Genomic DNA, 26060 nt, shown 5'->3' with positions numbered 1-26060 from the left:
CACGCTCTACCATTCGACCACGCCGTACCATCTAATAAAATGCATATTTGTACACATGAAATATTTTCTTCGACGGTACACACAAAACAAGGAGCATATAGACGCTAACAATATTAACATGGACTTCAACTAGTATCTACACAGATATTCACCGGTTAATTTAGCTGTTCTAATATCTGAATCATGATGTAAGCATCGATCGTGTATGAAACGTTCATTACAGGTCGATAATACTGGACAAAATGAGTAATTAAAATAAATAACAAATAAATACTTCCTATCAAGGTGAATGAATGATTCGTGTTAATGATATATCTGTAAACTTATAATGATATTTCAAATAGTTCTTGTTATGTTTACATATTATTATGAAGTCATCCCATGGATTAATTAGCTAGCCGGAACATCTTTAATCCTGTAGTAATCCACCGCCAGAGCCACGTGATCTACCCTAGAGCCACACCCCTTGACATCCGGGAACTCATAGTCCTCGAGAAAATAGGAAATTCCCGGTATATGTTGGGGAAACCCCGCTGGTAAGTTCTCCCTCGTTCTCGGCGTGAAGCAAAATCCTGGAGTATGACGTAACAGCCTGTCAACATATCAAGATTTAAAGTTTAGGTTTAGTGAAATAAAGAAAATACTTAATTACTAACTGAGCACAACTGAAACATATTTTAATTAATTCATAAAAAATTAATTAGGTGACCAATTTAAGTCAAATTACATGTCACGATGCATTGTCTTCATGTCTTGACCCACGTACCAATTACAAACCGTATCTGTCAGTTAGAAGTGTCTGCAATTTCGCACGGGCGTTTCGATCTAGACAGACAGACAGACAGACTGACGAGGAAGTGAGTTAAATAAAAGCTTGAAATAAAATACTTAAAAAAAACTTTTTAAAAAACCACGTTTTTCTTGTGGACTAAAAAGTAGAAAATAACTATTTACATACATTTGATGACAAAAAACGTGGGTACGTTCACCATCAAATTTCCCGACCCATCTGCCCGACCCACGTTTTTTGTCATCAAATGTATGTAAATAGTTATTTTCTACTTTTTAGTCCACAAGAAAAACGTGGTTTTTTAAAAAGTTTTTTTTAAGTATTTTATTTTCTCCTTTTTAGTCCGTTGCTACACATGAAAAACGTGTTTTTTAAAAAAGTTTTTTATATAGTTTATTTTCTACTTTATCTAATGACTTGATTAAGTATGAATTGACTAAGTGTTTATAAATACACGGACTAAAAAAATCTTGAGCGACCAGGATTCGAACCTGGGTTGTCGCGGCCACAACGCGAAGTACTAACCACTATACGATCACGGCCAGCGCGCTCACATCGATTGGGGCCGAAGTAACTGTGTCAACAAGCCTCCAGTCTTGTCGGTATCTTTAGAAATCATGTCCTCAATTTTATGGTCCTTTGGGCGTAATTAAATTAAGCTAATTACGGTCTCTAATTGCTAGTTTTTATGATTGCATCTGAAATTGTTAGGCGAAAGTAACCTGCATGCCAAATTTCAGATCTATAGAGCAATCAGAAGTGGGCTAATTTTCGATGTCAATTTTAACAACAAACACATCCACGCGAAGCTGAGTTAATAAAAACGTGTTAAAAAAAAGAAATTACTAAGCGATACGCAAAAAAAAAAAATTATATTAATTCTCAGTAAACATTTTTTACTATGTAGAGACCTGTCATTTGTACATTTGTAGTCTATATGTTTACATATTTTAATGACTTTAACTAGCCGTTGACTAAAATGGGGGGGGGGGGGGAGGGGTGGACTAGGAAACATTTGCTGGAAGAAAAAAAAATATTTTTATTTTATTTTTAAATTATACCTATAAAATGTATCGTTAACAAAAACGTTAATTTAAAAACCTATTAAAAACACATTTCTAAACACTTAATTCTAACGTCTATGGGACGGCGTGGCTGGGTAGTAGAGCGCGCGACTGCTAGCTCAAAGGCTCCGAGTTCGATTCTCGCTGACTGCAGAATGTTCCAGAGTCTACCCAGCTCTGGCAGGTACCTGCGTGACGTTTGGAAAAGTCATGGAGCCTGGTCGCATGCCGAGGTCAAGAGAGATATGAGCTCTCCTTCATCAGTCGTTAGGTGTGAAAGACGAACCTTAATTGTAACATCTCTATACAAAAATTGACTTTAATGTTAATGTGTTTTTGTTTCCTATTAGAAAAATAATAACCAAGGGAGATCACTATAACGATGTTCCAAAAAAGTTTCCTAAAAAAGAAACAATTCACAAGAAAAATAAAACACGAAAAGTTGGGTCATAGTTTTTTTTTTACAAATATGACAATTAATAGATTTAATGTTATCTTATGTCCAATCTCTAAATTTAAAAATTAATGCAATTATTAATTGACTCTATGTTAGATAGAAAAATCTTAACTAAATAGAATAATCAATTTATAGACCTTTGAAGGTTCGTTTTCAACCATATTATCATGGAATATATATATCGTTTCGCTATCTGAAATCTAGCTTTTTTTTAATATATTGTTGAACGATACTAGCAAAATATGGATTCTATATACGTATCAGTAGGACAACTATCCGAAAACTAACCCACAGAAAACACATGCACATCCACCTCCTTTCTGCAAAACTATAAAACGTTTTCAACAATCTCTTTGGCTATTAAGTTAGGATGATTGGGGGGGGGGGGGGGGGGGGCATTGAAGAAGTCAATATTTGACTTCAGGGGTGATGGTTCGTTTTGGGGGTGTTGCTAATATTTATAGTTTTTGAAGGATGGACTTGGAGAAAAATAATTGAGAACCGCTGGCCGTTACAACTATAGTTCTTATCCTACATAATAAAGGTAAGATCACAATGCTTAGTAAATACATTTAAACCAGAATCAACTCTATATTCAAACAATGAATGAACATGCGTGCTAACGCGAAAGTCTCGGGTTCAAGTCCGTAGTACTTTCCTGAGTCCACCCAGCTCTGATGGGTACCTAACTCATGTTATGGAAAGTAAAGGCGGCTGGGCAAAGGGTTGAATACACTTTCCATCATATGCCGAGGTCAAGAAACATACGAACTCTATTTCATCTGCGCAATGGATCGCTAGGTTTAAAGAGGAATCTTTACTTTTACTTTACGGTTGTGTGTAGGTCATCTTTTAGTATGACCACAGTTGAGTACTTTTCTTAGATATGTATGTCTAAATATCGTACATTTATCAGAGGCCACGGGACAGATGTACTATAGTATCTTAGGTATGTTTGTCTACATATCGTACTTTTCTCGAATCTACAGAGGCCATGGGACAGGTGTACAATAGTATCTTAGCAAAAGTGACTAGCAGCCAAGATACTTACATATTATGGCATTATTTTGTTACGTTATTTTAATGTATGATATACGGCAACATATGGACAAAGGAAACACATACTTTTACTGTATGTCAGTCTATGCTTATATCGCCATTTATGAACACAGGAAGCCCATACTTTTACTGTATGTCAGTCTATGCTTATATCGCCATTTATGAACACAGGAAGCACATACTTTTACTGTATGTCAGTCTATGCTTATATCGCCATTTATGAACACAGGAAGCACATACTTTTACTGTATGTCAGTCTATGCTTATATCGCCATTTATGAACACAGAAAGCACATACTTAAACTGTATGTCACTGTATAAGACCACTTATAACCAGATCACACAAGAAACTTACTCGTATGTCGTGGGGCTCACGTGCGTCTTTAACGGCTCACTCCCAGACTCAAACTTGTTGGCGATGGTCACGTTGTTCCCAAACAGGCAGTACCGTGGCATTTTGCGACCCACGACCCCTGCTAGAACCCGACCCGTGTGGATCCCAATCCGCATCTGAAATTGGAAACAAAATTAAAATTTAAAAATAGTTTAGATTGAAAAAGTGAAAACTAGTTTTTTTTTTGTGCCGACCGCTGGGTTTTGTGACGTCATGTATTAGAATGTGTGTTCGGATTTAGACTTTAAATTTTGGTTTCGTTTTCAGGGGAATTTTTTTTATCTGGCAACATTGTAGATAGATAAAAAGATACGAGAAAATTTGAAATCAGCAGATGAGAGATTCAGGTTGTGAACTAAACCTATGAGGTTGTGGGGTAGGTTTACAGGAAAAATATTTTTTTTTATAAAGCAAAAAAACAAACCTTGATCACAAGCGAACGCAGCGGGGTACCACGTTAATCTAAATTATACCAGGATTCTAAATTTTTAATATATATAGAAATTTTAGATTAAAGTAAGAATGAAATGAATTTGTAAACCGCAACTTTACATATTGAACCATATGATATCTTTAACAACATATGAACACCATTAAAAAAAAAAATTAGCGCAAATATAAAAATGGTAATTTTTTATATAAATATGAATGTGCATTGTCGTGATAATTAAACCCAAGAAAAGAAGATCAAGAAAAAAAAAAGAAAATGAATGCAGTAATATCCATGTGAGAAATGAAGTTCGGCTTCTGCAAGCAAAGTTTTCATTGTCCTTCACGGCACCCAATCAGAAGACGGTATATCTTAGGCTTTTGTCGTGACGTGCGCTCCTCTTTGTTTTGGGTGCAAAGAAAAAAAAAGGAAATGACGTCATCGAATTGGTTATTCTGGTTCGTCCCAGACAAAACACGCTGAGAGCAGCAGACAAGAAGCAGACATTTTGTCTGGGTTTTATTCGCGAGAGTCTGAGGAAGTCGTTCTGTTTTTCTGTTGTAATGAGCATTATAGGAAAACGTGGTCGTGTTTTTATAACGGTCGGGTTTTCATTGTGTTTTCATAGTCTGTGTTTGACGTACCGTTCTGTATCAATAGAGATCTGCATCAAACGGGTAGCTTATCTACGCATATGTCCTAAATGTAACCAATATTTAAGCCTAAGTTCCTAGCTATAGATTTGTGACCCTCCTTCTTATGGAATAAAAAGCTAAATTAAACAAGTCAATATGTTATGGGATTAGGTTTTGACTAATTTAGCTAGAACGTACCCAAATGTTTTACTGGTAATTAGATAACCTATTGCTTCAAAAAATACGTGACGGATAATTATTGAAATTTATTCTTTAGTAAAGCCAAAGTTGCAGGGGAATCGTATAATTTAGTTTAAGGCAACGACATCGTCCTAAACTCGGTGCTGATATATGCCTTTCAATGAAAGCCCAGCTATGGGTGAGGCAATGATTTCTGGCCACTTTAACCCCAGCAAAAGTTGGTCTAACTACAACTTTTGGCAACTTAAGCCAACATTACTATTCATCATCAACTTCTTTTCCCGTTCGTGCCCTAGACACATGCTGCTAATGAAGTAGAATTCATCTGCTTCGATGACCTAGGCATACAAAGGGATAGTGTGGTCAGCACTATGCTCAGTCGTCCTTGTTTCCCTAAAGTGAGTTAAGTGCCCTTCAAACCTTGGTGGACTTAGTGACATCCAACACCGTCAAGATCGGATCCGAACTCAAGACTTCCAGGTTAGCTGTTGTAGGCTCTACCACACGACCACACCATCCTCTAACATTACTATTGGTCAAGTAATAATTACCGATCACTTGAACCGCCACAGAAATAGCTTTAGCAATTATTTCTGATTACTGCTGCCAATGCAAAGCGTATTCTACGTATTAGTTCTGGCCTTTGTGCCAGCTCAGCAATAAGTCTAGCTGTCATTTATTACTACATCAACTCATCAACTGGTCTAGTTGTCATTTCTGACTAAATCAGCCAACTAATCAACTGGTCTAGCTGTCATTTCTTACATCATCAGCAAACTCATTAAGTAAAATAAAGAATCCTCTTTAAACAAAGCGATCTATTGGGCAAATTAAGTAGAGTTCATATGTTTCTTGACCTCGGCATATGAAGGGATAGTGTGGTCAGCACTATGCCCAGCCGCCTTTACTTTAACTAACGTAAGTTAGGTACCCATCATAGCTGGGTGAACTCATGGACGTTCTACTGACTTTGACCCGGATTCGAACTCGAGACTTTCGATTTAGCAGCCTAGTGTACTCATCAAAATGGTCTAGCTATTATTCAGCAACTTCATGTATAGGTCCATCTATAATGTCTGGTGTCTTACAACCCTAAACCTAACAACGTGAGTACTACAGCTCGCACGCCCCAGTAAGGAAGTGCCCGGAACGTAAAAATAACACATCATCAGTAGTTCACATCACACCCCCAGTAGCATACGTTGCTACACTCTGCGGCTAAAACGAGCATGAAGTTGGAATTATACATTTAAATCATGTCTGCAGTTTTAAACGTTCGCTCGCCCGATCAATCGGAATTCAGACTTCTAAATCGATCGAATGGAGAAACACAATGGAACATGCACTTGACGCTTTGTCGGGAAAATATGCAGTTCTATATCACGCTACGGCGGCGGCGCAGGAAATGTATTCAATCAATTATACATAAAGAAGATCTAGTTTGGGGGTAGGGGGGGGGGGTAGTTCTAGAAGCAGAGTAGTGAGATATATGAAATTACCCAATAGGAGTTCGAAATTCTAGAAAAGTTCGTTGTACAGATTTCAAATAAAGATATTGTTTTTTAAAACACTCAGAATAAAAGAAGTTTTAAAAAATGTAATGGAGTTGAAATTGAAGATGATAAAAATTAAAGAGACCCGGGATTAAAGACACTAGAAAAAACTTTCCAAAGATACAAAAATAGCAGAAATCCTGTTAACGTTACAGAGCATTTTTAGAAAGCCTGAAACGTTACTAAATTTTAAGCTCTTAAAGAACATATGCTCTTAAATGTTGTGTTTATCTTGATAACAATTGCTCTTTCATAGCATAGCAATTATAAACTATAGAGAAAAGAGCATTAGATATAAAAAAAAACGGATGCATTGTATGACTTGTAGACACAAAGAGACCTCAAAAAATTATAATAACGCCAATTACTAAGGGAAACTTAGATTGACAATCCCAATTAAGCTGAAAACACCGAAAAACTGCTCGTTATCTTTAATTAAGTTATAAGCCTACTTAGGTTGATGAAAAGATCTGGTGGATTTAGTAGGCTGTTTCAGCTGGTGCTTTATATTTAACACGAGCACAAAGTTTAAAAACTTTTCGGTGTTAAAAGCGAAAGGTCAGTGTGCTTGCCAGTGTAGATTCTCATTACTCAAACTGTGTAATGGACGGACTGTGTAATGGACGGACTGTGTAATGGACGGACTGTGTAATGGACGGACTGTGTAATGGACGGACTGTGTAATGGACGGACTGTGTAATGGACGGACTTTGTAATGGACGGACTGTGTAATGGACGGACTGTGTAATGGACGGTCTGTGTAATGGATGGACTGTGTAATGGACGGACTGTGTAATGGACGGACTGTGTAATGAACGGACTGCGTAATGGACGTACAATGGACGGACTGTGTAATGGACGGACTGTGTAATGGACGGACTGTGTAATGGACGGACTGTGTAATGGACGGACTGTGTAATGGACGGACTGTGTAATGGACGGACGGTGTAATGGACGGACTGTGTAGTGGACGGACTGTGTAATGGACGGACTGTGTAATGGACGGACTGTGTAATGGACGGACTGTGTAGTGGACGGACTGTGTAATGGACGGACTGTGTAATGGACGGACTGTGTAATGGACGGACTGTGTAATGGACGGACTGTGTAATGGACGGACTGTGTAATGGACGGACTGTGTAATGGACGGACTGTGTAGTGGACGGACTGTGTAATGGACGGACTGTGTAATGGACGGACTGTGTAATGGACGGACTGTGTAATGGACGGACTGTGTAATGGACGGACTGTGTAATTGACGGACTGTGTAACGGATGGACTGTGTAATGGACGGGCTGTGTGATGGACGGACTGTGTAATGGACGGACTGTGTAATGGACGGACTGTGTAATGGATGGACTGTGTAATGGACGGGCTGTGTGATGGACGGACTGTGTAATGGATGGACTATGTAATGGACGGACTGTGGAATGGACGGACTGTGTAATGGATGGACTGTGTAATGGACGGGCTGTGTGATGGACGGACTGTGTAATGGATGGACTGTGTAATGGATGGACTGTGTAATGGACGGACTGTGTAATGGACGGACTGTGTAATGGACGGACTGTGTAATGGACGGACTGTGTAATGGACGGACTTTGGACGATGGTGTAATGGACGGACTGTGTAATGGACGTACAATGGACGGACTGTGTAATGGATGGACTGTGTAATGGATGGACTGTGTAATGGACGGACTGTGTAATGGACGGACTGTGTAATGGATGGACTGTGTAATGGACGGGCTGTGTGATGGACGGACTGTGTAATGGACGGACTGTGTAATGGACGGACTGTGTAATGGACGGACTGTGTAATGGACGGACTTTGGACGATGGTGTAATGGACGGACTGTGTAATGGACGTACAATGGACGGACTGTGTAATGGATGGACTGTGTAATGGACGAACTGTGTAATGGACGGACTGTGTAATGGACGGACTGAGTAATGGACGTACAATGGACGGACTGTGTAATGGATGGACTGTGTAATGGACGGACTGTGTAATGGACGGACTGTGTAATGGACGCACTGTGTAATGGACGGACTGTGTAATGGACGGGCTGTGTGATGGATGGACTATGTAATGGACGGACTGTGTAATGGACGGACTGTGTAATGGACGGACTGTGTAATGGACGGACTGTGTAATGGACGGACTGTGTAATGGACGGACTGTGTAATGGACGGACTGTGTAATGGACGGACTGTGTAATGGACGGACTGTGTAATGGACGGACTGAGTAATGGACGTACAATAGACGGACTGTGTAATGGACGGACTGTGTAATGGACGGACTGTGTAATGGACGGACTGTGTAATGGACGGACTGTCTAAAGGACGGACTGTGTAATGGACGGACTGTGTAATGGACGTACAATGGACGGACTGTGTAATGGACGGACTGTGTAATGGACGTACAATGGACGGACTGTGTAATGGACGGACTGTGTAATGGACGGACTGTGTAATGGACGGACTGAGTAATGGACGTACAATGGACGGACTGTGTAATGGACGGACTGTGTAATGGACGTACAATGGACGGACTGTGTAATGGACGGACTGTGTAATGGACGGACTGTGTAATGGACGGACTGTGTAATGGACGGACTGTGTAATGGACGGACTGTATAATGGACGGACTGTGTAATGGACGGACTGTGTAATGGACGGACTGTGTAATGGACGGACTGTGTAATGGACGGACTGTGTAATGGACGGACTGTGTAATGGACGGACTGTGTAATGGACGGACTGTGTAATGGACGGACTGTGTAATGGACGGACTGTGTAATGGACGGACTGTGTAATGGACGGACTGTGTAATGGACGGACTGTGTAATGGACGGACTGTGTAATGGATGGACTGTGTAATGGACGGACTGTGTAATGGATGGACTGTGTAATGGGTGGACTGTGTAATGGACGGACTGTGTAATGGACGGACTTTGTCATGGACGGACTGTGTAATGGACGGACTGTGTAATGGACGTACAATGGACAGACTGTGTAATGGACGGACTGTGTCATGGACGGACTGTGTCATGGACGGACTGTGTCATGGACGGACTGTGCTATTGATGGACTGTCCACGGGCATACGTTTCTCACATTATGCTATAAAGCTAAATGCGTGGACAACGGACGCGTTTAAACATTTCTCTGACAAAAAAGCAACATTTTTTACGCTGAGAACTGATTCGAAGGTTTCTTTTTTTACACCTGCCCTAGCCGTGAATCCTGTTTTGATAGGTTATCGATCTTTTAGACAGCGCATCTGTTGCACAATGAGAAGATCGGGCAGGTCCATGCTAGATGTGCAGATATTGTATCCTGCCATCTCGTCCATTCGCAGCAAAAAAAAACCGTTTGTTTTTTCTGAATGATCTGACATAATCCGGAGCCGTTTAAATAATGATAATGTCATCATCATGCAATGTTATAACGCTGTACAGAGCCGTTTAAATAATGATAATGTCATCACCGTGAAATGTTATAACGTTCTACAGGGCCGAAGATACACATGCGCACGCCATCTATCTATCAAAGATAAATGGATTAAGGAGGAATAAGGCGATGTGCTGGCTGCGACAATACATCTACAAGCGTCTGGTGTTTGTTGGATCCATGTAGGATGCTTGTTGGATGCTTGTTTGATGCTTGCAGGATGCTTGTTGGATGCTTGTTGGATGCTTGTAGGATGCTTGTTTGATGCTTGTTGGATGCTTGTTGGATGCTTGTTGGATGCTTGTTTGATGCTTGTTGGATGCTTGTTGATGCTTGTTGGATGCTTGTTTGATGCTTGTTTGATGCTTGTTGATGATTGTTGATGCTTGTTGGATGCTTGTTGGATGCTTGTTGGATGCTTGTTGATGCTTGTTGATGCTTGTTGGATGCTTGTTGGATGCTTGTTTGATGCTTGTTTGATGCTTGTTTGATGCTTGTTGATGCTTGTTGGATGCTTGTTGATGCTTGTTTGATGCTTGTTGATGCTTAATGGATGCTTGTTGGATGCTTGTTGGATGCTTGTTGGATGCTTGTTGGATGCTTGTTGGATGCTTGTTGGATGCTTGTTGATGCTTGTTGATGCTTGTTTGATGCTTGTTTGATGCTTGTTGGATGCTTGTTGGATGCTTGTTTGATGCTTGTTGATGCTTGTTGGATGCTTGTTGATGCTTGTTGGATGCTTGTTTGATGCTTGTTTGATGCTTGTTGATGATTGTTGATGCTTGTTGGATGCTTGTTGGATGCTTGTTGGATGCTTTTTGATGCTTGTCGATGCTTGTTGATGCTTGTTGGATGCTTGTTGGATGCTTGTTTGATGCTTGTTTGATGCTTGTTGATGCTTGTTGGATGCTTGTTGATGCTTGTTTGATGCTTGTTGATGCTTAATGGATGCTTGTTGGATGCTTGTTGGATGCTTGTTGGATGCTTGTTGGATGCTTGTTGGATGCTTGTTGATGCTTGTTGATGCTTGTTGGATGCTTGTTGGATGCTTGTTGGATGCTTGTTGGATGCTTGTTTGATGCTTGTTGCGTGGTTTTTATGAGACGTGGGATGCGTCAGGCCATATGGTGACCTCACTATATATATATATGTATATATATATATATATATATATATATATATATATATATATATATATATATATATATGTGTGTGTGTGTAACTAGTGTAGTTACTAAAGACTATTGATAAGAACGCAATACAGTCTGACGCAATGAGTGCAGGGGATGTGGACTGATAACGAACACAAAGCCACTGCGTAGTTCATAGTTCTGATGCAACAGATGGAAAGGATTACGAATACGAGGGATATAATAAGACGGCGTATTGGAGAAGGGTGAGAACCGAGTTGAAGACTGAACTGTGGAGACGTGTTGTGATTTGTGAGGATAGGAACGATGGACACGTGCATTCTGATATGTGAGGACTAGTGAGGACAGTGGGGGTCAGTTGGTTCATTGTATTCTTGTGGAACATTGATGCATTGTTATGTGGAGCATTTCTATTGATTCATGTAATAAAGAGATCAATGTAAACCTGCACTTCCGAGTATCTGTATTGTGGTCGATGTTGTGTGCTGGTCAAGGATAGCACGAGTAAATACATTCGGTAACATTTGGCACTACAAGTAAATAGACTCGGTAACAGTTGGCGTTGTCAATACACTCGGAAACATATATATATATATATATATATATATATTGTTACGACCCGATCTATCTAAACCTTTCGGTCTAGGAGGGGAAGAAAAGAAGAATACTATACGAGACTAATAAACACCTTTCAATAATTTAAATGTTGTACCTTTGTTGTAAGAATTAAGCTTTAGCTATTACTGAAAGGTGTTTATTAGTCTCAATTTGTATTCTTGTCTACCTCCCCCCCCCCTCCAGATCGAAAGGTCTAGGTAGATCGGGTCGAAACAAAATATTATTATTATTAAACAAACGCATAGTAAGTTTTTTCCTTAATTTTAATGTTACCAAGGAAGACAACCTATAGATTTTTACCTAAAGTCGCTTTTAATACAAACGAAATTCAAAAGCAAAAAATACATAACCATTTTTTTTGGTTTTTTAATTTTTTTTACAAATGGTAATTAAAGTAAGTTAAAATTAAGTAACTTTAATAATTTAAGGATTTAAGATAAAAAGTATTTTAATCTAATTTAAAATTAGAAACCATATAATAATTTAATACTCAGTTTATTCTAAATTGAAAATAATTTCAATATCAATAGTGTAAAACCACCCTAAAACAGAATATTAATAATTTTGTATCCTTAATTAATTACAAAAAAAAAAATAAAAAAAATAAAAAATAAAAAATAAAAAAAAATAAAAGCTTTTGATAAAGTCCCAGAATGAAGAATTTACAAAACAGCGCTGTGATTGTGATGCATGAGCTAAAAATGGAGAAATGAACTTGCAGAATTACACAAAATTTCAACCAAGATTTATTCTTCTACTGTTCATTATTTGCAGTTTAAATTAGCATGTATGTCTACTCATTTTCTTAAAGATTTATTTCTTAAAAACTATTTTCATTATAAAAAGCTAGGCCTACCACATGTAGTTATCAGGTAAATTGTATTCAAATTAAGGATTTAATGTCCTTTTCTGTTATTACATGTGTTAAAATGATAAAAGAATGTATATTTAATGCTTAGAATGACAGAGTGAATTTAATGTACATTATTTAAAATTAATAATTTTCTGGTTTCTACTATGATCTGACCAGGATACAAGTGCATTTGTTTGAGCTGTAATTGACTTACTTGAAATAAATATTCTCTTTTCAAACAAACAAACAAAAAAAAAAAAAAAAAAAAAAAAATGAATTACAGCTCCTGATGATCTATTATTTCATAGAACGTAACGTCAGAAACCTGTTAAATGTTAAAAACGCAACTAGGAATAAAAAGTAATGAAAAACCACATTCCTCTCATTTTTGTAAATAGAGTCGTAATTTCGATGATAAATATTGATTGTTCGCAGTTGGTAGACAGTAGACACAGTCTGTTAATTTTAAGTTCAATGTTTCTTCCAGACTTTTTTCTCCGGGGGGGGGGGGGAGGGGCACTTGATATTCTCCAGTAGGGGAAGGGGCGGACACTGGTAAAAGTATGTTTTTCTATGTAAATTTTATTTCGTTGGGGGGGGGGGGGGGGATGGTAGACTTTCTTCTCCGTGGGGGGGGGGGGGGGATGCCTGGAAGAAACTCTGATTAAGTTTAATATTACAGCAGTTAAAGCATCTAATTAAAACTAATTAGATATGTTTCTTATTACCTAATTAACCTTAGTAAAATTTTGACTCTCCTCATTGCGATGCCATTTAGATATTGTACTTAAATTGTGCATCTTTTGTTGTTTTTATCATGCACACGTTTCTCATGACCGAAATGTTACAATTAATAATTTTCAGATGGGCCCGCTAAATGATTTAACGGCTGTTAGTTCAAATTTTAACAATAATTTCTTCATTTGAAAGTAAAACGTAAAAGATCTTTTGATTAAAAAGAAAACAAACAAGGAAATAAAACACTCTAAAATCTCTAGAAAATTAGCTATTCTAAAATTTTAAAATGCGCAAATTTTAGAGTACTGAAAAAATGTATACAAGCGTTTTAATAACAAGCTTTTACATAATAATGTACCGAAAAAGCGAAAATAAATGGTTTTCTTTATTGAATATATAATAATTTCTAAATATTAGTAAAGGTATCCAATAGATAGTGACCCACGCTTTGCTTTAGTGTTATTTAAAGAATAGTGTACTATTGTGTTTAAAGAAAATAATTTTTTTTAAATTTTAAGTTGCGTAATCATGCTAAAAATTTAAATCGAGATTTAAACAAATCTTGACGTTTTACACCTCGCTGAATCGGAAAAAAAATTAATTTCGCAATCTTCTCCGTCTGTTTGTCTGTCTGTCTATCTCTCTGTCTGTAAACACAAAAACTAGAGAGCAGTTCCAGTTAGGGTGATGAAACTTCCCGTATAAACATTACAACATCGAATGTATAATTTTCTTTCAAATTTTGATCGATTTCCGACAGCCGGTAGCGGTACTTACTCGCTTTAGGTTTCTAAAAGGCCTATTAACTCAGTACCGTTTAAGTTAGGTGTACGAAATTTCCCGTATAAACATGAGATGTTATGGACCAGGTTCTTTCCAATTGTCGATAGAACTTGAGCATTGTTTCAATTAGGTAGACGAAGTTACGTAAATAAGTATCTTCCTCTTAATCCCGTTCGTGACCAAGACACATGGGGCAGATGAAGTAGAGTTCATCTGATCCATTGACCTATGCCCAGTCGCCTTTGTTTCCCTAACGTAAGTTAGGTACCCATCAGGGCTGGGTGGACCCAGGGATTCGAACTCGGGTTAGCAGTCTAGCTCGCTACCGCTAGGTCACGCCGTCCACGTAAATAAGTATAAGATCTTTAATTTGAATTACATTCAGTTTTGAAAGACTTGCGATGTCCGGAAATTGTGCTTTATTTCTGGTTTCTTAAATACCGATAACTTGCAAACCGTTTTCAGGTGATAATTTTCATGAGGTGAAGGACTTCTCATTTCGTGACGTTGTCTTATTGATATAAGCTAGTTATGTTTTGTTTAAGTTAATTTGACAGTCAATCACTTTAAATCTACACAGTCTCGTTGTCAGCTTGATCGGTAATACAACCAAGTAGCATAACTTATTCTAGATAAGTAAAGTAAGTAAAGTTTCCCTTTCAAACCTTACGGTCTATGGGGCAAGTGAAGTAGAGTTCACTTGTTTCTGTGACCTCGGCATATGAATAGATAGTGTGGTCAGCACTATGCCCAGCCGCCTTTACTTTCCATAACGTGAATTAGGTATCCATCAGAGTTGGGTGGACTCAGGGACGGTCTATTGACTTGCACCCGGATTCGAACTCGAGACTTACGGGTTGGCAGTCCAGCTCTCTACCGCTAGACCACTCCGTCCCACATTCTAGATAAGACATTAGAAAAATGTTAACGAAAAATTTCGAACTTGTCTAAAGACCTATACAATGTGTCCCAAAGATCTGAAGACACAGTTCCTACTTTCTATAGTCTGAGTGGACTCCAGTTTCAGGCGAGGGATACAAAGAGCTGAAAGAGAGGCTCAGGGTATAATGCAGTCCATTAGTCCTCCTCAAGGTCCAATCCATTTTCAATCGTGGGGTCCCAGCCCCCCCCCCCCCAGCTGTCCGGGACATACAATTACAGGGGAGCCAGAGATTAGTACATAATCGAATGTTGTTGGTTTAAACTCTGGAGGTCGATACGACCCGAGTGGGGATCGATACCAACTGAAGTGGGGGTCAATACAAAAAACTGAGGCTCGATACTATACGAGTAGGAGTACGATACCAAATAAGATGGTATCGATACCATACTTGATGAGATCGATGTCACCTCTAATGTATTCGTCACTTGGATATAGTGATGATACCTCAAGCCGAGATGGGATCGATCCTTAGAAATGTTCGATACCACTATAAATTTACTTGTTTAATTTCGGAAACAGATAAAGGAGGTGTTAGCATTGATATAAGCTGGGAAAGATCATATGATGGAAAGTGGTGGGTCAATGTGTGAGCGCATAATCATTCAGTGACACGACCAACATATTATTTGGTGACCCTAGCTATTCAGTGACACGACCAACATATTATTTGGTGACACTAAATTCAGTTACACAGCTAACATATTATTTGGTGACCCTAGCCATGCATTGACATGACTACCATATTATTTGGTGACCCTAGCTATTCAGTTACACAGCTAACATTATTTGGTGACCCTAGCCATTCATTGACATGACCACCATATTATTTGGTGACCCTAGCTATTCAGTTACACAGCTAACATTATTTGGTGACCCTAGCCATTCATTGACATGACCACCATATTATTTGGTGACCCTAGCTATTCAGTTACACAGCTAACATTATTTGGTGACCCTAGCCATTCATTGACATGACTACCATATTATTTGGTGACCCTAGCTATTCAGTTACACAGCTAACATTATTTGGTGACCCTAGCCATTCATTGACATGACCACCATATTATTTGGTGACCCTAGCTATTCAGTTACACAGCTAACATTATTTGGTGACCCTAGCCATTCATTGACATGACCACCATATTATTTGGTGACCCTAGCTATTCAGTTACACAGCTAACATTATTTGGTGACCCTAGCCATTCATTGACATGACCACCATATTATTTGGTGACCCTAGCTATTCAGTTACACAGCTAACATTATTTGGTGACCCTAGCCATTCATTGACATGACTACCATATTATTTGGTGACCCTAGCTATTCAGTTACACAGCTAACATTATTTGGTGACCCTAGCCATTCATTGACATGACTACCATATTATTTGGTGACCCTAGCTATTCAGTTACACAGCTAACATTATTTGGTGACCCTAGCCATTCATTGACATGACCACCATATTATTTGGTGACCCTAGCTATTCAGTTACACAGCTTACATTATTTGGTGACCCTAGCCATTCATTGACATGACCACCATATTATTTGGTGACCCTAGCTATTCAGTTACACAGCTAACATTATTTGGTGACCCTAGCCATTCATTGACATGACTACCATATTATTTGGTGACCCTAGCTATTCAGTTACACAGCTAACATTATTTGGTGACCCTAGCCATTCATTGACATGACTACCATATTATTTGGTGACCCTAGCTATTCAGTTACACAGCTAACATTATTTGGTGACCCTAGCCATTCATTGACATGACCACCATATTATTTGGTGACCCTAGCTATTCAGTTACACAGCTAACATTATTTGGTGACCCTAGCCATTCATTGACATGACCACCATATTATTTGGTGACCCTAACCTTTTTGTGATTAGGCAAATTGTTTTGTGATCCTAATTATTTTGTTATTTGGAAAACCTTTTTTTACCCTAACCATTTTGTGACTCGGCAAACGTTTTTTTTACCCTATAATTTTTTTTTGGCAAACATGGATTCCTCCTCATATACCAATGTTGAAAGGGGGATTAGGGTGGTGGAGATTTGTTGGAGAAAAGTCCCTCATCTCACATTAATTGATGCACCTAATTATAAAATTAGCGCTAAAGCAAACAATGTACAATCATGATTGATGGAAGTGTGGGAGTGGGCAGAGTGTTTCCAGGTGAGTGTTTACATTAGGGGGGGGGGGGGGTATGGGAAGGGGGGGGGGTTAAAAGCTGCCAGGGTTATCTAGTGCTCTGTAAAGGTACAAAGTGCTGGCCCTTGTTCTAAATATAAACAGAGCGTAGTGTTTGCGGGTGACCTCCCTTGGGATGATATTACAAATATTAACATTGTTATTAAAAGCTTTTTGCAGCTTTGTTTATTTATTTATCTATATTTTTAAAAAAAATTTCTGCATGCGACAGCACGAGTCTAATTTATGTGTCTATTTATTGTTGAAAACATATTGGCTAAATTAGAGACTGAGAATTTCAGATATTTTTAGCTACAGTTTTACAGTTTTTCCCCTGTAGAGATATACCGTTATTCTGACTAGACTGAGTTATCGACATGCATAAGTGTGTTTGTTAAGCATGAACAGTAGAGAATTAGGTCACGACATGGAAAAACACACAAACACAGACACACAGATATACGGACAACATTGCAAAATTATGTTTTTCCGTATCAGTAAGGTGTAAAACGTCGATATTTGTAAAAATCTCGATTTTTTTAATGCACGATTACAAGACTTTCTCTATACTTCGTATATACGAGAAAGTAAAAATGCACAAAATTATAAATTTACCACGTAAAATGTATACAAAAGCAACAACTATACCACCATGGTTTTTTTTTCGTGTAATTGCGAGTACAGGTTGTAAAAACAGTTATTCTCGTCAGAGGCGTAACAGTAGGTGGATGTTGGGTTATGTGTGTGCCTTTTCCGAATCATCGACCCAGAAAGCTGAAGAATTTTTATGAGCTTCGTATCGCATTAAGGCTTGAATACGAAACGTCTATCTACCACCACAATCCCCCTCTTATACCCTCCCCACACCCCTTCCCCCCTTCCATACATCAACAACAAAATAATTTGCAACAACTTTGTAAAAATGTAAAATTTCCTAATTTGACTACCTGGTGAAACTAATCATGTAAGTAAAATGAATTAGGCAGCGTAGAATTATAATAACGTACGTTTTTAGCATGACTTTATGTAAACCTAAACGTATAAACGTATCCCCCCTCCCACCTAGAGAAACTTTAATAAAACAGCTAAGTTTGGGAGTGACCCATGGACCACTTGAGAACCTCTCTAGAACTTACTCAGCCACACAGCACCGTGTGGGGGTTCTCTGCCCGTGTAATTGCCACTTTTCAATTACCCATAATCCCATTCTCAACGGATCTGACTCAACTGTCAACAAACGAAGTGGACTTAGACTCGACTCAAACCGGCACCGGACTTTTCCGGTCACACATGACAGGTGGGATTATCACGTGATTAGCCGGTCAATGGAAACGTGATCGCGCGGATTAGCATTGTATCAGGTTGGTTGAGGACACCTTGGGGTTTAATCAAATTTGACGGATTATCGTTGTGGTTAAGTCGACCGTGTCGGATTATCGCCGGCTCTGGGCGATTGTAGTAGAGATCAAATTAAGACACGTTTGGACGTTTCAAACACGTTGGTTTATATACTGTTCAGAATAACGTGCAAGATTTTTTCAAGTACGTCATGTGATTAAACACACGTTACCCCCCTGTAGTTAATCAATCAGGTAATTTGATAATCTTTAATTAATTACTAATCCGAGATTAATTTTAGCTGTTGTTCGCGGCTTATTATAGTGACATGTTCACATTAGATCTAAATGGGTAAAATAATACGTTATTTCCGCTTCCGTAAGCTAGAGATCGCTGAACTGCATACCATTCTATTGTGTGATAGCCCAGTTTCGTACGCTTCAAAACGAAGCAACGATATTCCATTCAATAATAAAGACGGCAGATAAATTAGTCCATGTAATTGTTTCCAGAAAAATACTTACTTTTAAGCTTAGAAGAAATTAGTTTGTATTTTCGTTAACGCCATTGTGTATAAATTAGACTGGTTTAGAAGATAATGTGCAGTTATACGATAATTACAGCATTTTAAAATGTTTTTACTTAGTCATAAAACTGCATCCGAGGGCTAACGAGATTAGCGTTTAGTCCATGTATAGTCAATTGATTAGACATACTGTCAACACAGCTTGTGTGTGTAGCACATGTGTAGTTAAGCTCATGGTTAGGAGATTAAGGGCTCGTGCCCGTAGGACGTCCCTGAGTCCACCCAGCATTGATGGGTACCTTACTCACGTTAGGGTAAGTAAAGGCGGCTGTTCATAGTGCTGATCACGCTACCCCGTCATACATCAAGGTCAGGGAAATTGGGGAACTCTACTTCACCTTTTCTGCGGACCGTAAGTTTTGACAGGGTTCTTTAGGAAACTGAATATTTCCTTACCTTAATGACGGCGCCATCGTGAGCCTTCTCGTTCTTGGCCGCGGCCATCATCTTGAGGGCCATCCAGGCGATCTGTTGGGCGTGGTACTGGCTGACCTTGTGGAGGCCACCGGCCACACAGTAGGCGTCGCCGATAGTCTCGATCTGAACACACACAGACCAATCAGAATATTTTAAAACATGGTTAAAATTTCAAATCATTATGGGACAATTTTTTATGTGAAAATCTACAACAAGCACTCGACAGTTAAATTGGACAGATGAAGACATGTTATTGACATGTGAAGGGTTGATTTTAACAATTTTCTAAACGTGGTTCTGAATGACACACGTAAAAGTCTCTTTGAACATGAAGAAAATAGAGCGGATTGGCTTTAAGACATGAACCAGGAAGCGGGGATGTTAACATGGCTGTCTGAATATGTGTATCATCGGAGCTATGACTACAGGGACTTCAAACATAGGGGCTTTGTTCACAGGGGCTTTGACCATAGGAGCTTTGACCATAGGGGCTTTGACTAAAGTAGCTTTGACCATAGGGGCTTTGTCCATATGGTCTGGTTTGGCTACCTTAGCACCAAACTAAGATATAAAACGAGAGCAGTTTGAGATACTTCAGAACTAAACGAATCAGAATACTTATCCTATAGACATACAATGTACCTATCTCTTACTCATCACACATATCAAACAGACATACCAGTTACCCCTTCACTGCCCCTACCCCGATATGTAGACTTACAAGCAACTTCGCTCAAATGCCCCAGCCCCCACACGTAGACATACGAGGTACTACCACCACTGCCCCAGCCCCCATACGTAGAAAATAAATTACCCCACCACTGCCACTTGTTTTTGAGACCTCGGCATATAAAGAGATAGTGTGGTCAGCTCTATGTCCAGCCGCCTTTACTTTCCCTAACGTGAGTTAAGTACCCATCAGAGTTGGGTGGACTCAGGGATTCGAACTCGAGACTTACGGGTTAGCAGTCCAGCTCTCTACCGCTAGACCACTCCGTCCAAGTGAACACAAGTGAACTCTACTTCACTTGCCTCATAGACCGTCAGGTTTGAAAGGGAAACTTTACTTTTTTTTTCCACTGCCCCAGTCCCCACACGTAGACATATGAGCTACCCCCACCACAGCCCCAAGACCCTCACACGTACCTTGTAGACATCGATGTCCACACAGTACTGGTCAAAGTGTGTGTAGAGTGAGTTGAGCATGTCCACCACTTGCATGGGCGTGGCCGTACTGCAGATGGCCGTGAACCCCACGATGTCGCTGAACAGCATCGTGACGTCATCGACAGTCATCGGCTCCACCTCCTCTCCTAAACAAAAAACATTTTATAATGGCACTAGTTTTTTGTTAAACTTATCAGGTAATTTATTTATTTACTAATTAGTTGAATTAATTGATTAAACCAGTGGCGTAGCGAGGTCGGGTATCACCCGATGCGGCACTTAATGGTGTCACCCCCCAAAGGCTTAGCCCCAGGGACAAACTTTCTATTTTCGATTTGCACCCACCCCCCCCCCCCCTCTCAAACTTTCGATTTAAGTGGAATTATCATTTTTCTCTATATATTTTGCTATTTTTTGCCTTGGTGTCACCCCCCCCCCCCCAATGGTGTCACCCGGTGCGGTCCGCAATCCCCTCGCTACGCCTCTGGATTAAACCAATCATCGCAGACATAATTTCGAGACCAAAACTGTGTATTTGTAAGGCTAAGTGCATGCACAGTATAATAATCCCGAGTACAAAACTGCATCAGTGAATGAGAACAGGAATCGGATCACTTAGATCGCACTTCCCCAAGTTTCTGGGCTATGGTGTAGCTGTGGGGTGAGGTGTGTGTGTGTGTGAGGGGGGAGAGAAACTCACCTCCCCAAAATTTCTGGGCTATGGTGGGGTGTGAGGTGTGTGTGTGTGTGTGTGAGGGGGGAGTGAAACTCACCTCGCCAAAGCTTCTGGGCTATGGTGGGGTGTGAGGTGTGTGTGTGTGTGTGAGGGGGGAGTGAAACTCACCTCGCCAAAGCTTCTGGGCTATGGTGGGGTTTGAGGTGTGTGTAAGTGTGTGTGTGTGTGAGGGGGGATAGAAACTCACCTCGCCAAAGTTTCTGGGCTATGGTGGGGTGTGAGGTGTGTGTGTGTGTGTGTGTGTGTGTGTGTGTGTGTGTGAGGGGGGAGAGAATCTCACCTCGCCAAAGTTTCTGGACTATGGTGGGGTGTGAGGTGTGTGTGTGTGTGGGGGGGGGGAGAGAAACTCACCTCGCCAAAGTTTCTGGACTATGGTGGGGTGTGAGGTGTGTGTGTGGGGGGGGGGGGGGAGAGAAACTCACCTCGCCAAAGTTTCTGGGCTATGGTGGGGTGTGAGGTGTGTGTGTGTGTGTGTGTGTGTGTGTGAGGGGGGAGAGAATCTCACCTCGCCAAATCTTCTGGGCTATGGTGGGGTGTGAGGTGTGTGTGTGTGGGGGGGGGGAGAGAATCTCACCTCGCCAAAGCTTCTGGGCTATGGTGGGTTGTGAGGTGTGTGTGTGTGTGTGTGTGTGTGTGAGAGGGGGGAGAGAATCTCACCTCGCCAAAGCTTCTGGGCTATAGTGGGAGGAAAGATCTCCAGCAAGAGGTCAACGTTTTTCTGTTTCTCCACGTCCACAGCTTTACTGGCCGTCTCGATACTTTTCTTGAGCTGCTCCATCCTTTTCTTGAGACCATCCTGTGGGGGACACAATCAAGACGTTTTAAACAGCTGGAGCAATACATAGATGTAGTGAAGGAAGCGATTTACAAATTAATAGCAATACATAGCTTTAGCGACGCAGCGTGGTGTAGCAATACACAGCTGTCCCGACGCCGCGTCGTTATAGGAGAAACTCATAAATGAGAGACACTACTTCAAGAAATGAAACTAAACTTTATGAATTTTCAACATTTTCTTTTATGTTAGTGCACGGTTTTTCTGCAATTTTTGTATTTAGGTTTTGTGTTATTTCTGACACTATTAACTGAAACGCGAAAGTTGGATGAAAACTGGTTCACCAAAAATAATTTCTTTAAAAAATAGCAGGTCGTTGTTTTTTTGTTTTTTGTTGTTGCTGTTTTTTTTTTTACCAAGAGTAATTTAAAATTACAAAAAGAACAAATACGAAAAAAAAACCAATCGTTCAAGGTAAAGAGTTTAAAGACTATTTTGCAAGTATAATGGAAGACGAATCAGTATTAATCTAAAGTGTTTCCACTGTGGTAGGAGGGAGGGTGTTGTACTGGGTCTTTAAGTCTAACTGTTTTTGTACCCCGGCACTCGAGTTTCTTGTAGTATAGACATATTTATACATACATATATATATATATATATATATATATATATATATATATATATATATATATATATAAATATATATATATATATATATATATATATATATATATATATATATATATATATATATATATATATATATATATATATATATATATATATATATAAACCCTGTATAGAATTTGGCAAGGGCACGTAGGTCGCCAAGAACTAATCGAACTGTTATTGACGCACCTGTTGCCAGTAAGTACAAGCATGATTACCCCCAATACAAAATCTGGAGCATCCAATCAGATCGCTTCTTACAAATTACTACGCCGGAAATGTCAATCTATGAAACTAATCTAACCTACACCGATAAATTTGGGGTTGGAAATTAAATCGTTCGCGAGACAAGATGTAATAAATGAATGTTTAAAGTGTTTGACAATTTGAATTTGTAATCATGAATTTCGTATAGATTAATCGCTCGGATTTAAATTTGACATTAATATTTATGTAAAGATAATAGTGATCCATTTGAAGATAGGATAGATGATGTTTAAACATGAATCAATTAAAGCGAATGGTGTCTGAAGATTGTTCGGGCGCATTACTTCCCTTATGTTATGTAGTGTAAAATTCTTATTAAAAATAAAATACGTTAAGAAAAGTTCTTAATTTCTAAATAATTTTCGAAAAGTGGGACAAATAACAAACTTTAGTCTAAATATGGACAGAAAAAGAAAAAAAAAAAGTAACGACAGCAGCCATAAAAAAAAAAAAAAAAAAAAAAAAAAAAAAAACTTGTGAGATTTGCTAAAGTATTGAAGTGAGGGCGTTACGAGCCAATTTAAGCCCCGAGACGGCCGTCTTTTGAGTTCAAGGATCAACAGCACTGCCTAGGGAAAACAGAAAATTGAATCGTTTTGTATTCGGTCGGAGCTGGCGTCCACTCCCCCGTCCACCCCTGCCCTGCAGTGGGGCGTTCATACAACATGGAAGGGGCGCCGATTTCTAAGAGGGCTGGTGACGTCATTAAATTGCAGCAGATGTAATTTCCTGTCTCATCGGAGAAAGTTCGATCCAAGCCTTTTATTGGCGATTGACACATTGACACACAGAGACACACTCAGACACACTCAGACACGGGTAATTGGCGGTGGTACATACAGCAACATTCATCGTGTGTCGTCTTCAAGTGAACATTACAGCTTGCTATACAAATCGTTTGATGAGCTTTTTATGGGGGTCTATCTATACTTGGACATCTGAGACTATATATATATATATATATATATATATATATATATATATATATATATATATATATATGTATGTGTGTGTGTGTGTGTACACTAACCAATTTAATGCATGCAATCTTTTGTTTTGGGCAAGCAATAAGGAGAGAAGAGCTTGGTTTTCTACATATTTGCTCTATCGCCAAGTGTTTTACTAATGGGGCGGGGGGGGGGGGGGTGGAGTGAGAACAACCAGGTTATTAATAATGTTGAGCACACCGAAAACTTCAGGAATGAGCATCGTATAATGTTCAATGTGTTGACGTAATTCCTATTCCTTACTTTGGTCACAGACATACATACACAGACACACACACATACACACACATACACACATACATACACACAGACAAACAGACATACCCAGACACACTCACCGCCCACCCCACCATTCAGGTGTTACGTTCGTGTTATGTTTCCTCCATTGATCAGGTGACACGCCACGTGATTATATTAGCTATTAATAGAACAGGTGACAATCACCTACTGGACAGAGGGCTCCCCACTTTACCCATTATGCCGTGGATTAATCTAATTACACAGTTAATCCACTTTACACGCCAAACAGAAATACAAGTAATACTGATTAGTATGGATTAGCCCAACATGTTTATGGTGATCGATTTTTACAAAGAATGTCCCATACACACTAGTAGCTAGCAATACGCAAAGGACATGTCGCCTTCAATAGCCTTCAGAGCTGCTTGACCCTCGGCTAGTTTCTCCAACTAACAATCTCACTAATTAGCTTTTGTCATTACCTTTTTTTTTCAGTTACAGGAAATCTAATTACCAAAAGCTACAGTTGTATAATCAACAACCAAAGCGTATACTCAAGTGAAAGTATTTCATTTTTGTGCGATAGTTGATACATTATTCATGTTCCAATTACTAGTATCGCCGTTAGCACTAGGCCTACTTCTAGTATTAGGACAAAGTCCTAGTCCTAACCCTTTGGGCACAACTAAGGGCCGTACTGGAGAAATAAATACTAGGTTAAGATTAATCGATACGAACTAAATTTAATTCGTGTTAAAAATATATAGAGTTGTAGTTTCAATATGCCACTATTCTCTATTATACGGAAGAACGAGCATTTGTACTTTAAGATAGAGGAAAAAATTTGAATTTCGAATCTCACCAGAGTGCTCTATATTAGGTTTGAAATAGAATTGATTTAGATCAATTTGGCAGATGGATTGGGGCTGGAATTCTATTCTAGTCTACGATCTGCAGCGTCAGTTTCTGCACACCTTGTTCGGATAAGATGGGACGTTTCCGGTACGGTGGAGTTTAACTGGACGGCTGCGGAAGTCTAGAATAAAATGGGACGCTTCCGGTACGGTGGAGTTTAATAAAGGTAATTTGATTTTCAGAATGACTCGATTGAGTACTGGTGTGGGAAGACTATAGGGCGGGGTATGGTCTCGGTGTTGCCGTGGTAACGAAGCTTTGGGTGGAATGTTAGGTGGGGGGGGGGGGTTAATGGCTGAGTGGTGAGTGCTAGGCCATCTGGTGTGTTCACGCGTGTAGGTAATGTCTAGAAGGGGGTGAGCGGTTCTTTTGTTTGGACTTTAGTGGTTTTTATTAGGTTGGTGGTTTTTATTAGGTTGGTGGTTTTTATTAGGTTGGTGGTTTTTATTAGGTTGGTGGTTTTATTAGGTTGGTGGCTTTTATGAGGTTGATGGTTTTTATTAGGTTGTTGATATTTTAGGTTGGTGTTTTTTTTAGGTTGGTGTTTTTTTTAGGTTGGCGGTATTATTATGTTGATGGTTTTCATTAGGTTGGTGCTTTTTATCGGGTTGGAGGTTTCTGT

The 26060-nt window shown here is 39.4% G+C and overlaps 1 protein-coding gene across 1 annotated transcript; it reads right to left on the bottom strand.

Moving 5' to 3' along the window:
• Positions 1-131: 131 nt before the first annotated feature.
• On the bottom strand, positions 132-22358 carry LOC131931296 (guanylate cyclase soluble subunit alpha-1-like). The gene is made up of 5 exons (XM_059288035.1): positions 22223-22358; positions 20809-20975; positions 19642-19785; positions 3726-3880; positions 132-592 (listed from the first exon to the last, which is right to left on the bottom strand). Exons 1-5 carry the CDS (start codon positions 22341-22343, stop codon positions 391-393), a joined length of 789 nt encoding a protein of 262 aa, XP_059144018.1. The 5' UTR covers positions 22344-22358; the 3' UTR covers positions 132-390.
• Positions 22359-26060: the final 3702 nt, after the last annotated feature.

This window comes from Physella acuta, unplaced genomic scaffold (genome assembly GCF_028476545.2).
Source record: "Physella acuta isolate Inbredline_101_S28 unplaced genomic scaffold, ASM2847654v3 ptg001939l, whole genome shotgun sequence".
Lineage (NCBI taxonomy): Eukaryota > Metazoa > Mollusca > Gastropoda > Physidae > Physella > Physella acuta.
The sequence above is the reverse complement of the archived record's forward strand: the minus strand, read 5'-3'. Positions and strand labels throughout refer to the sequence as shown.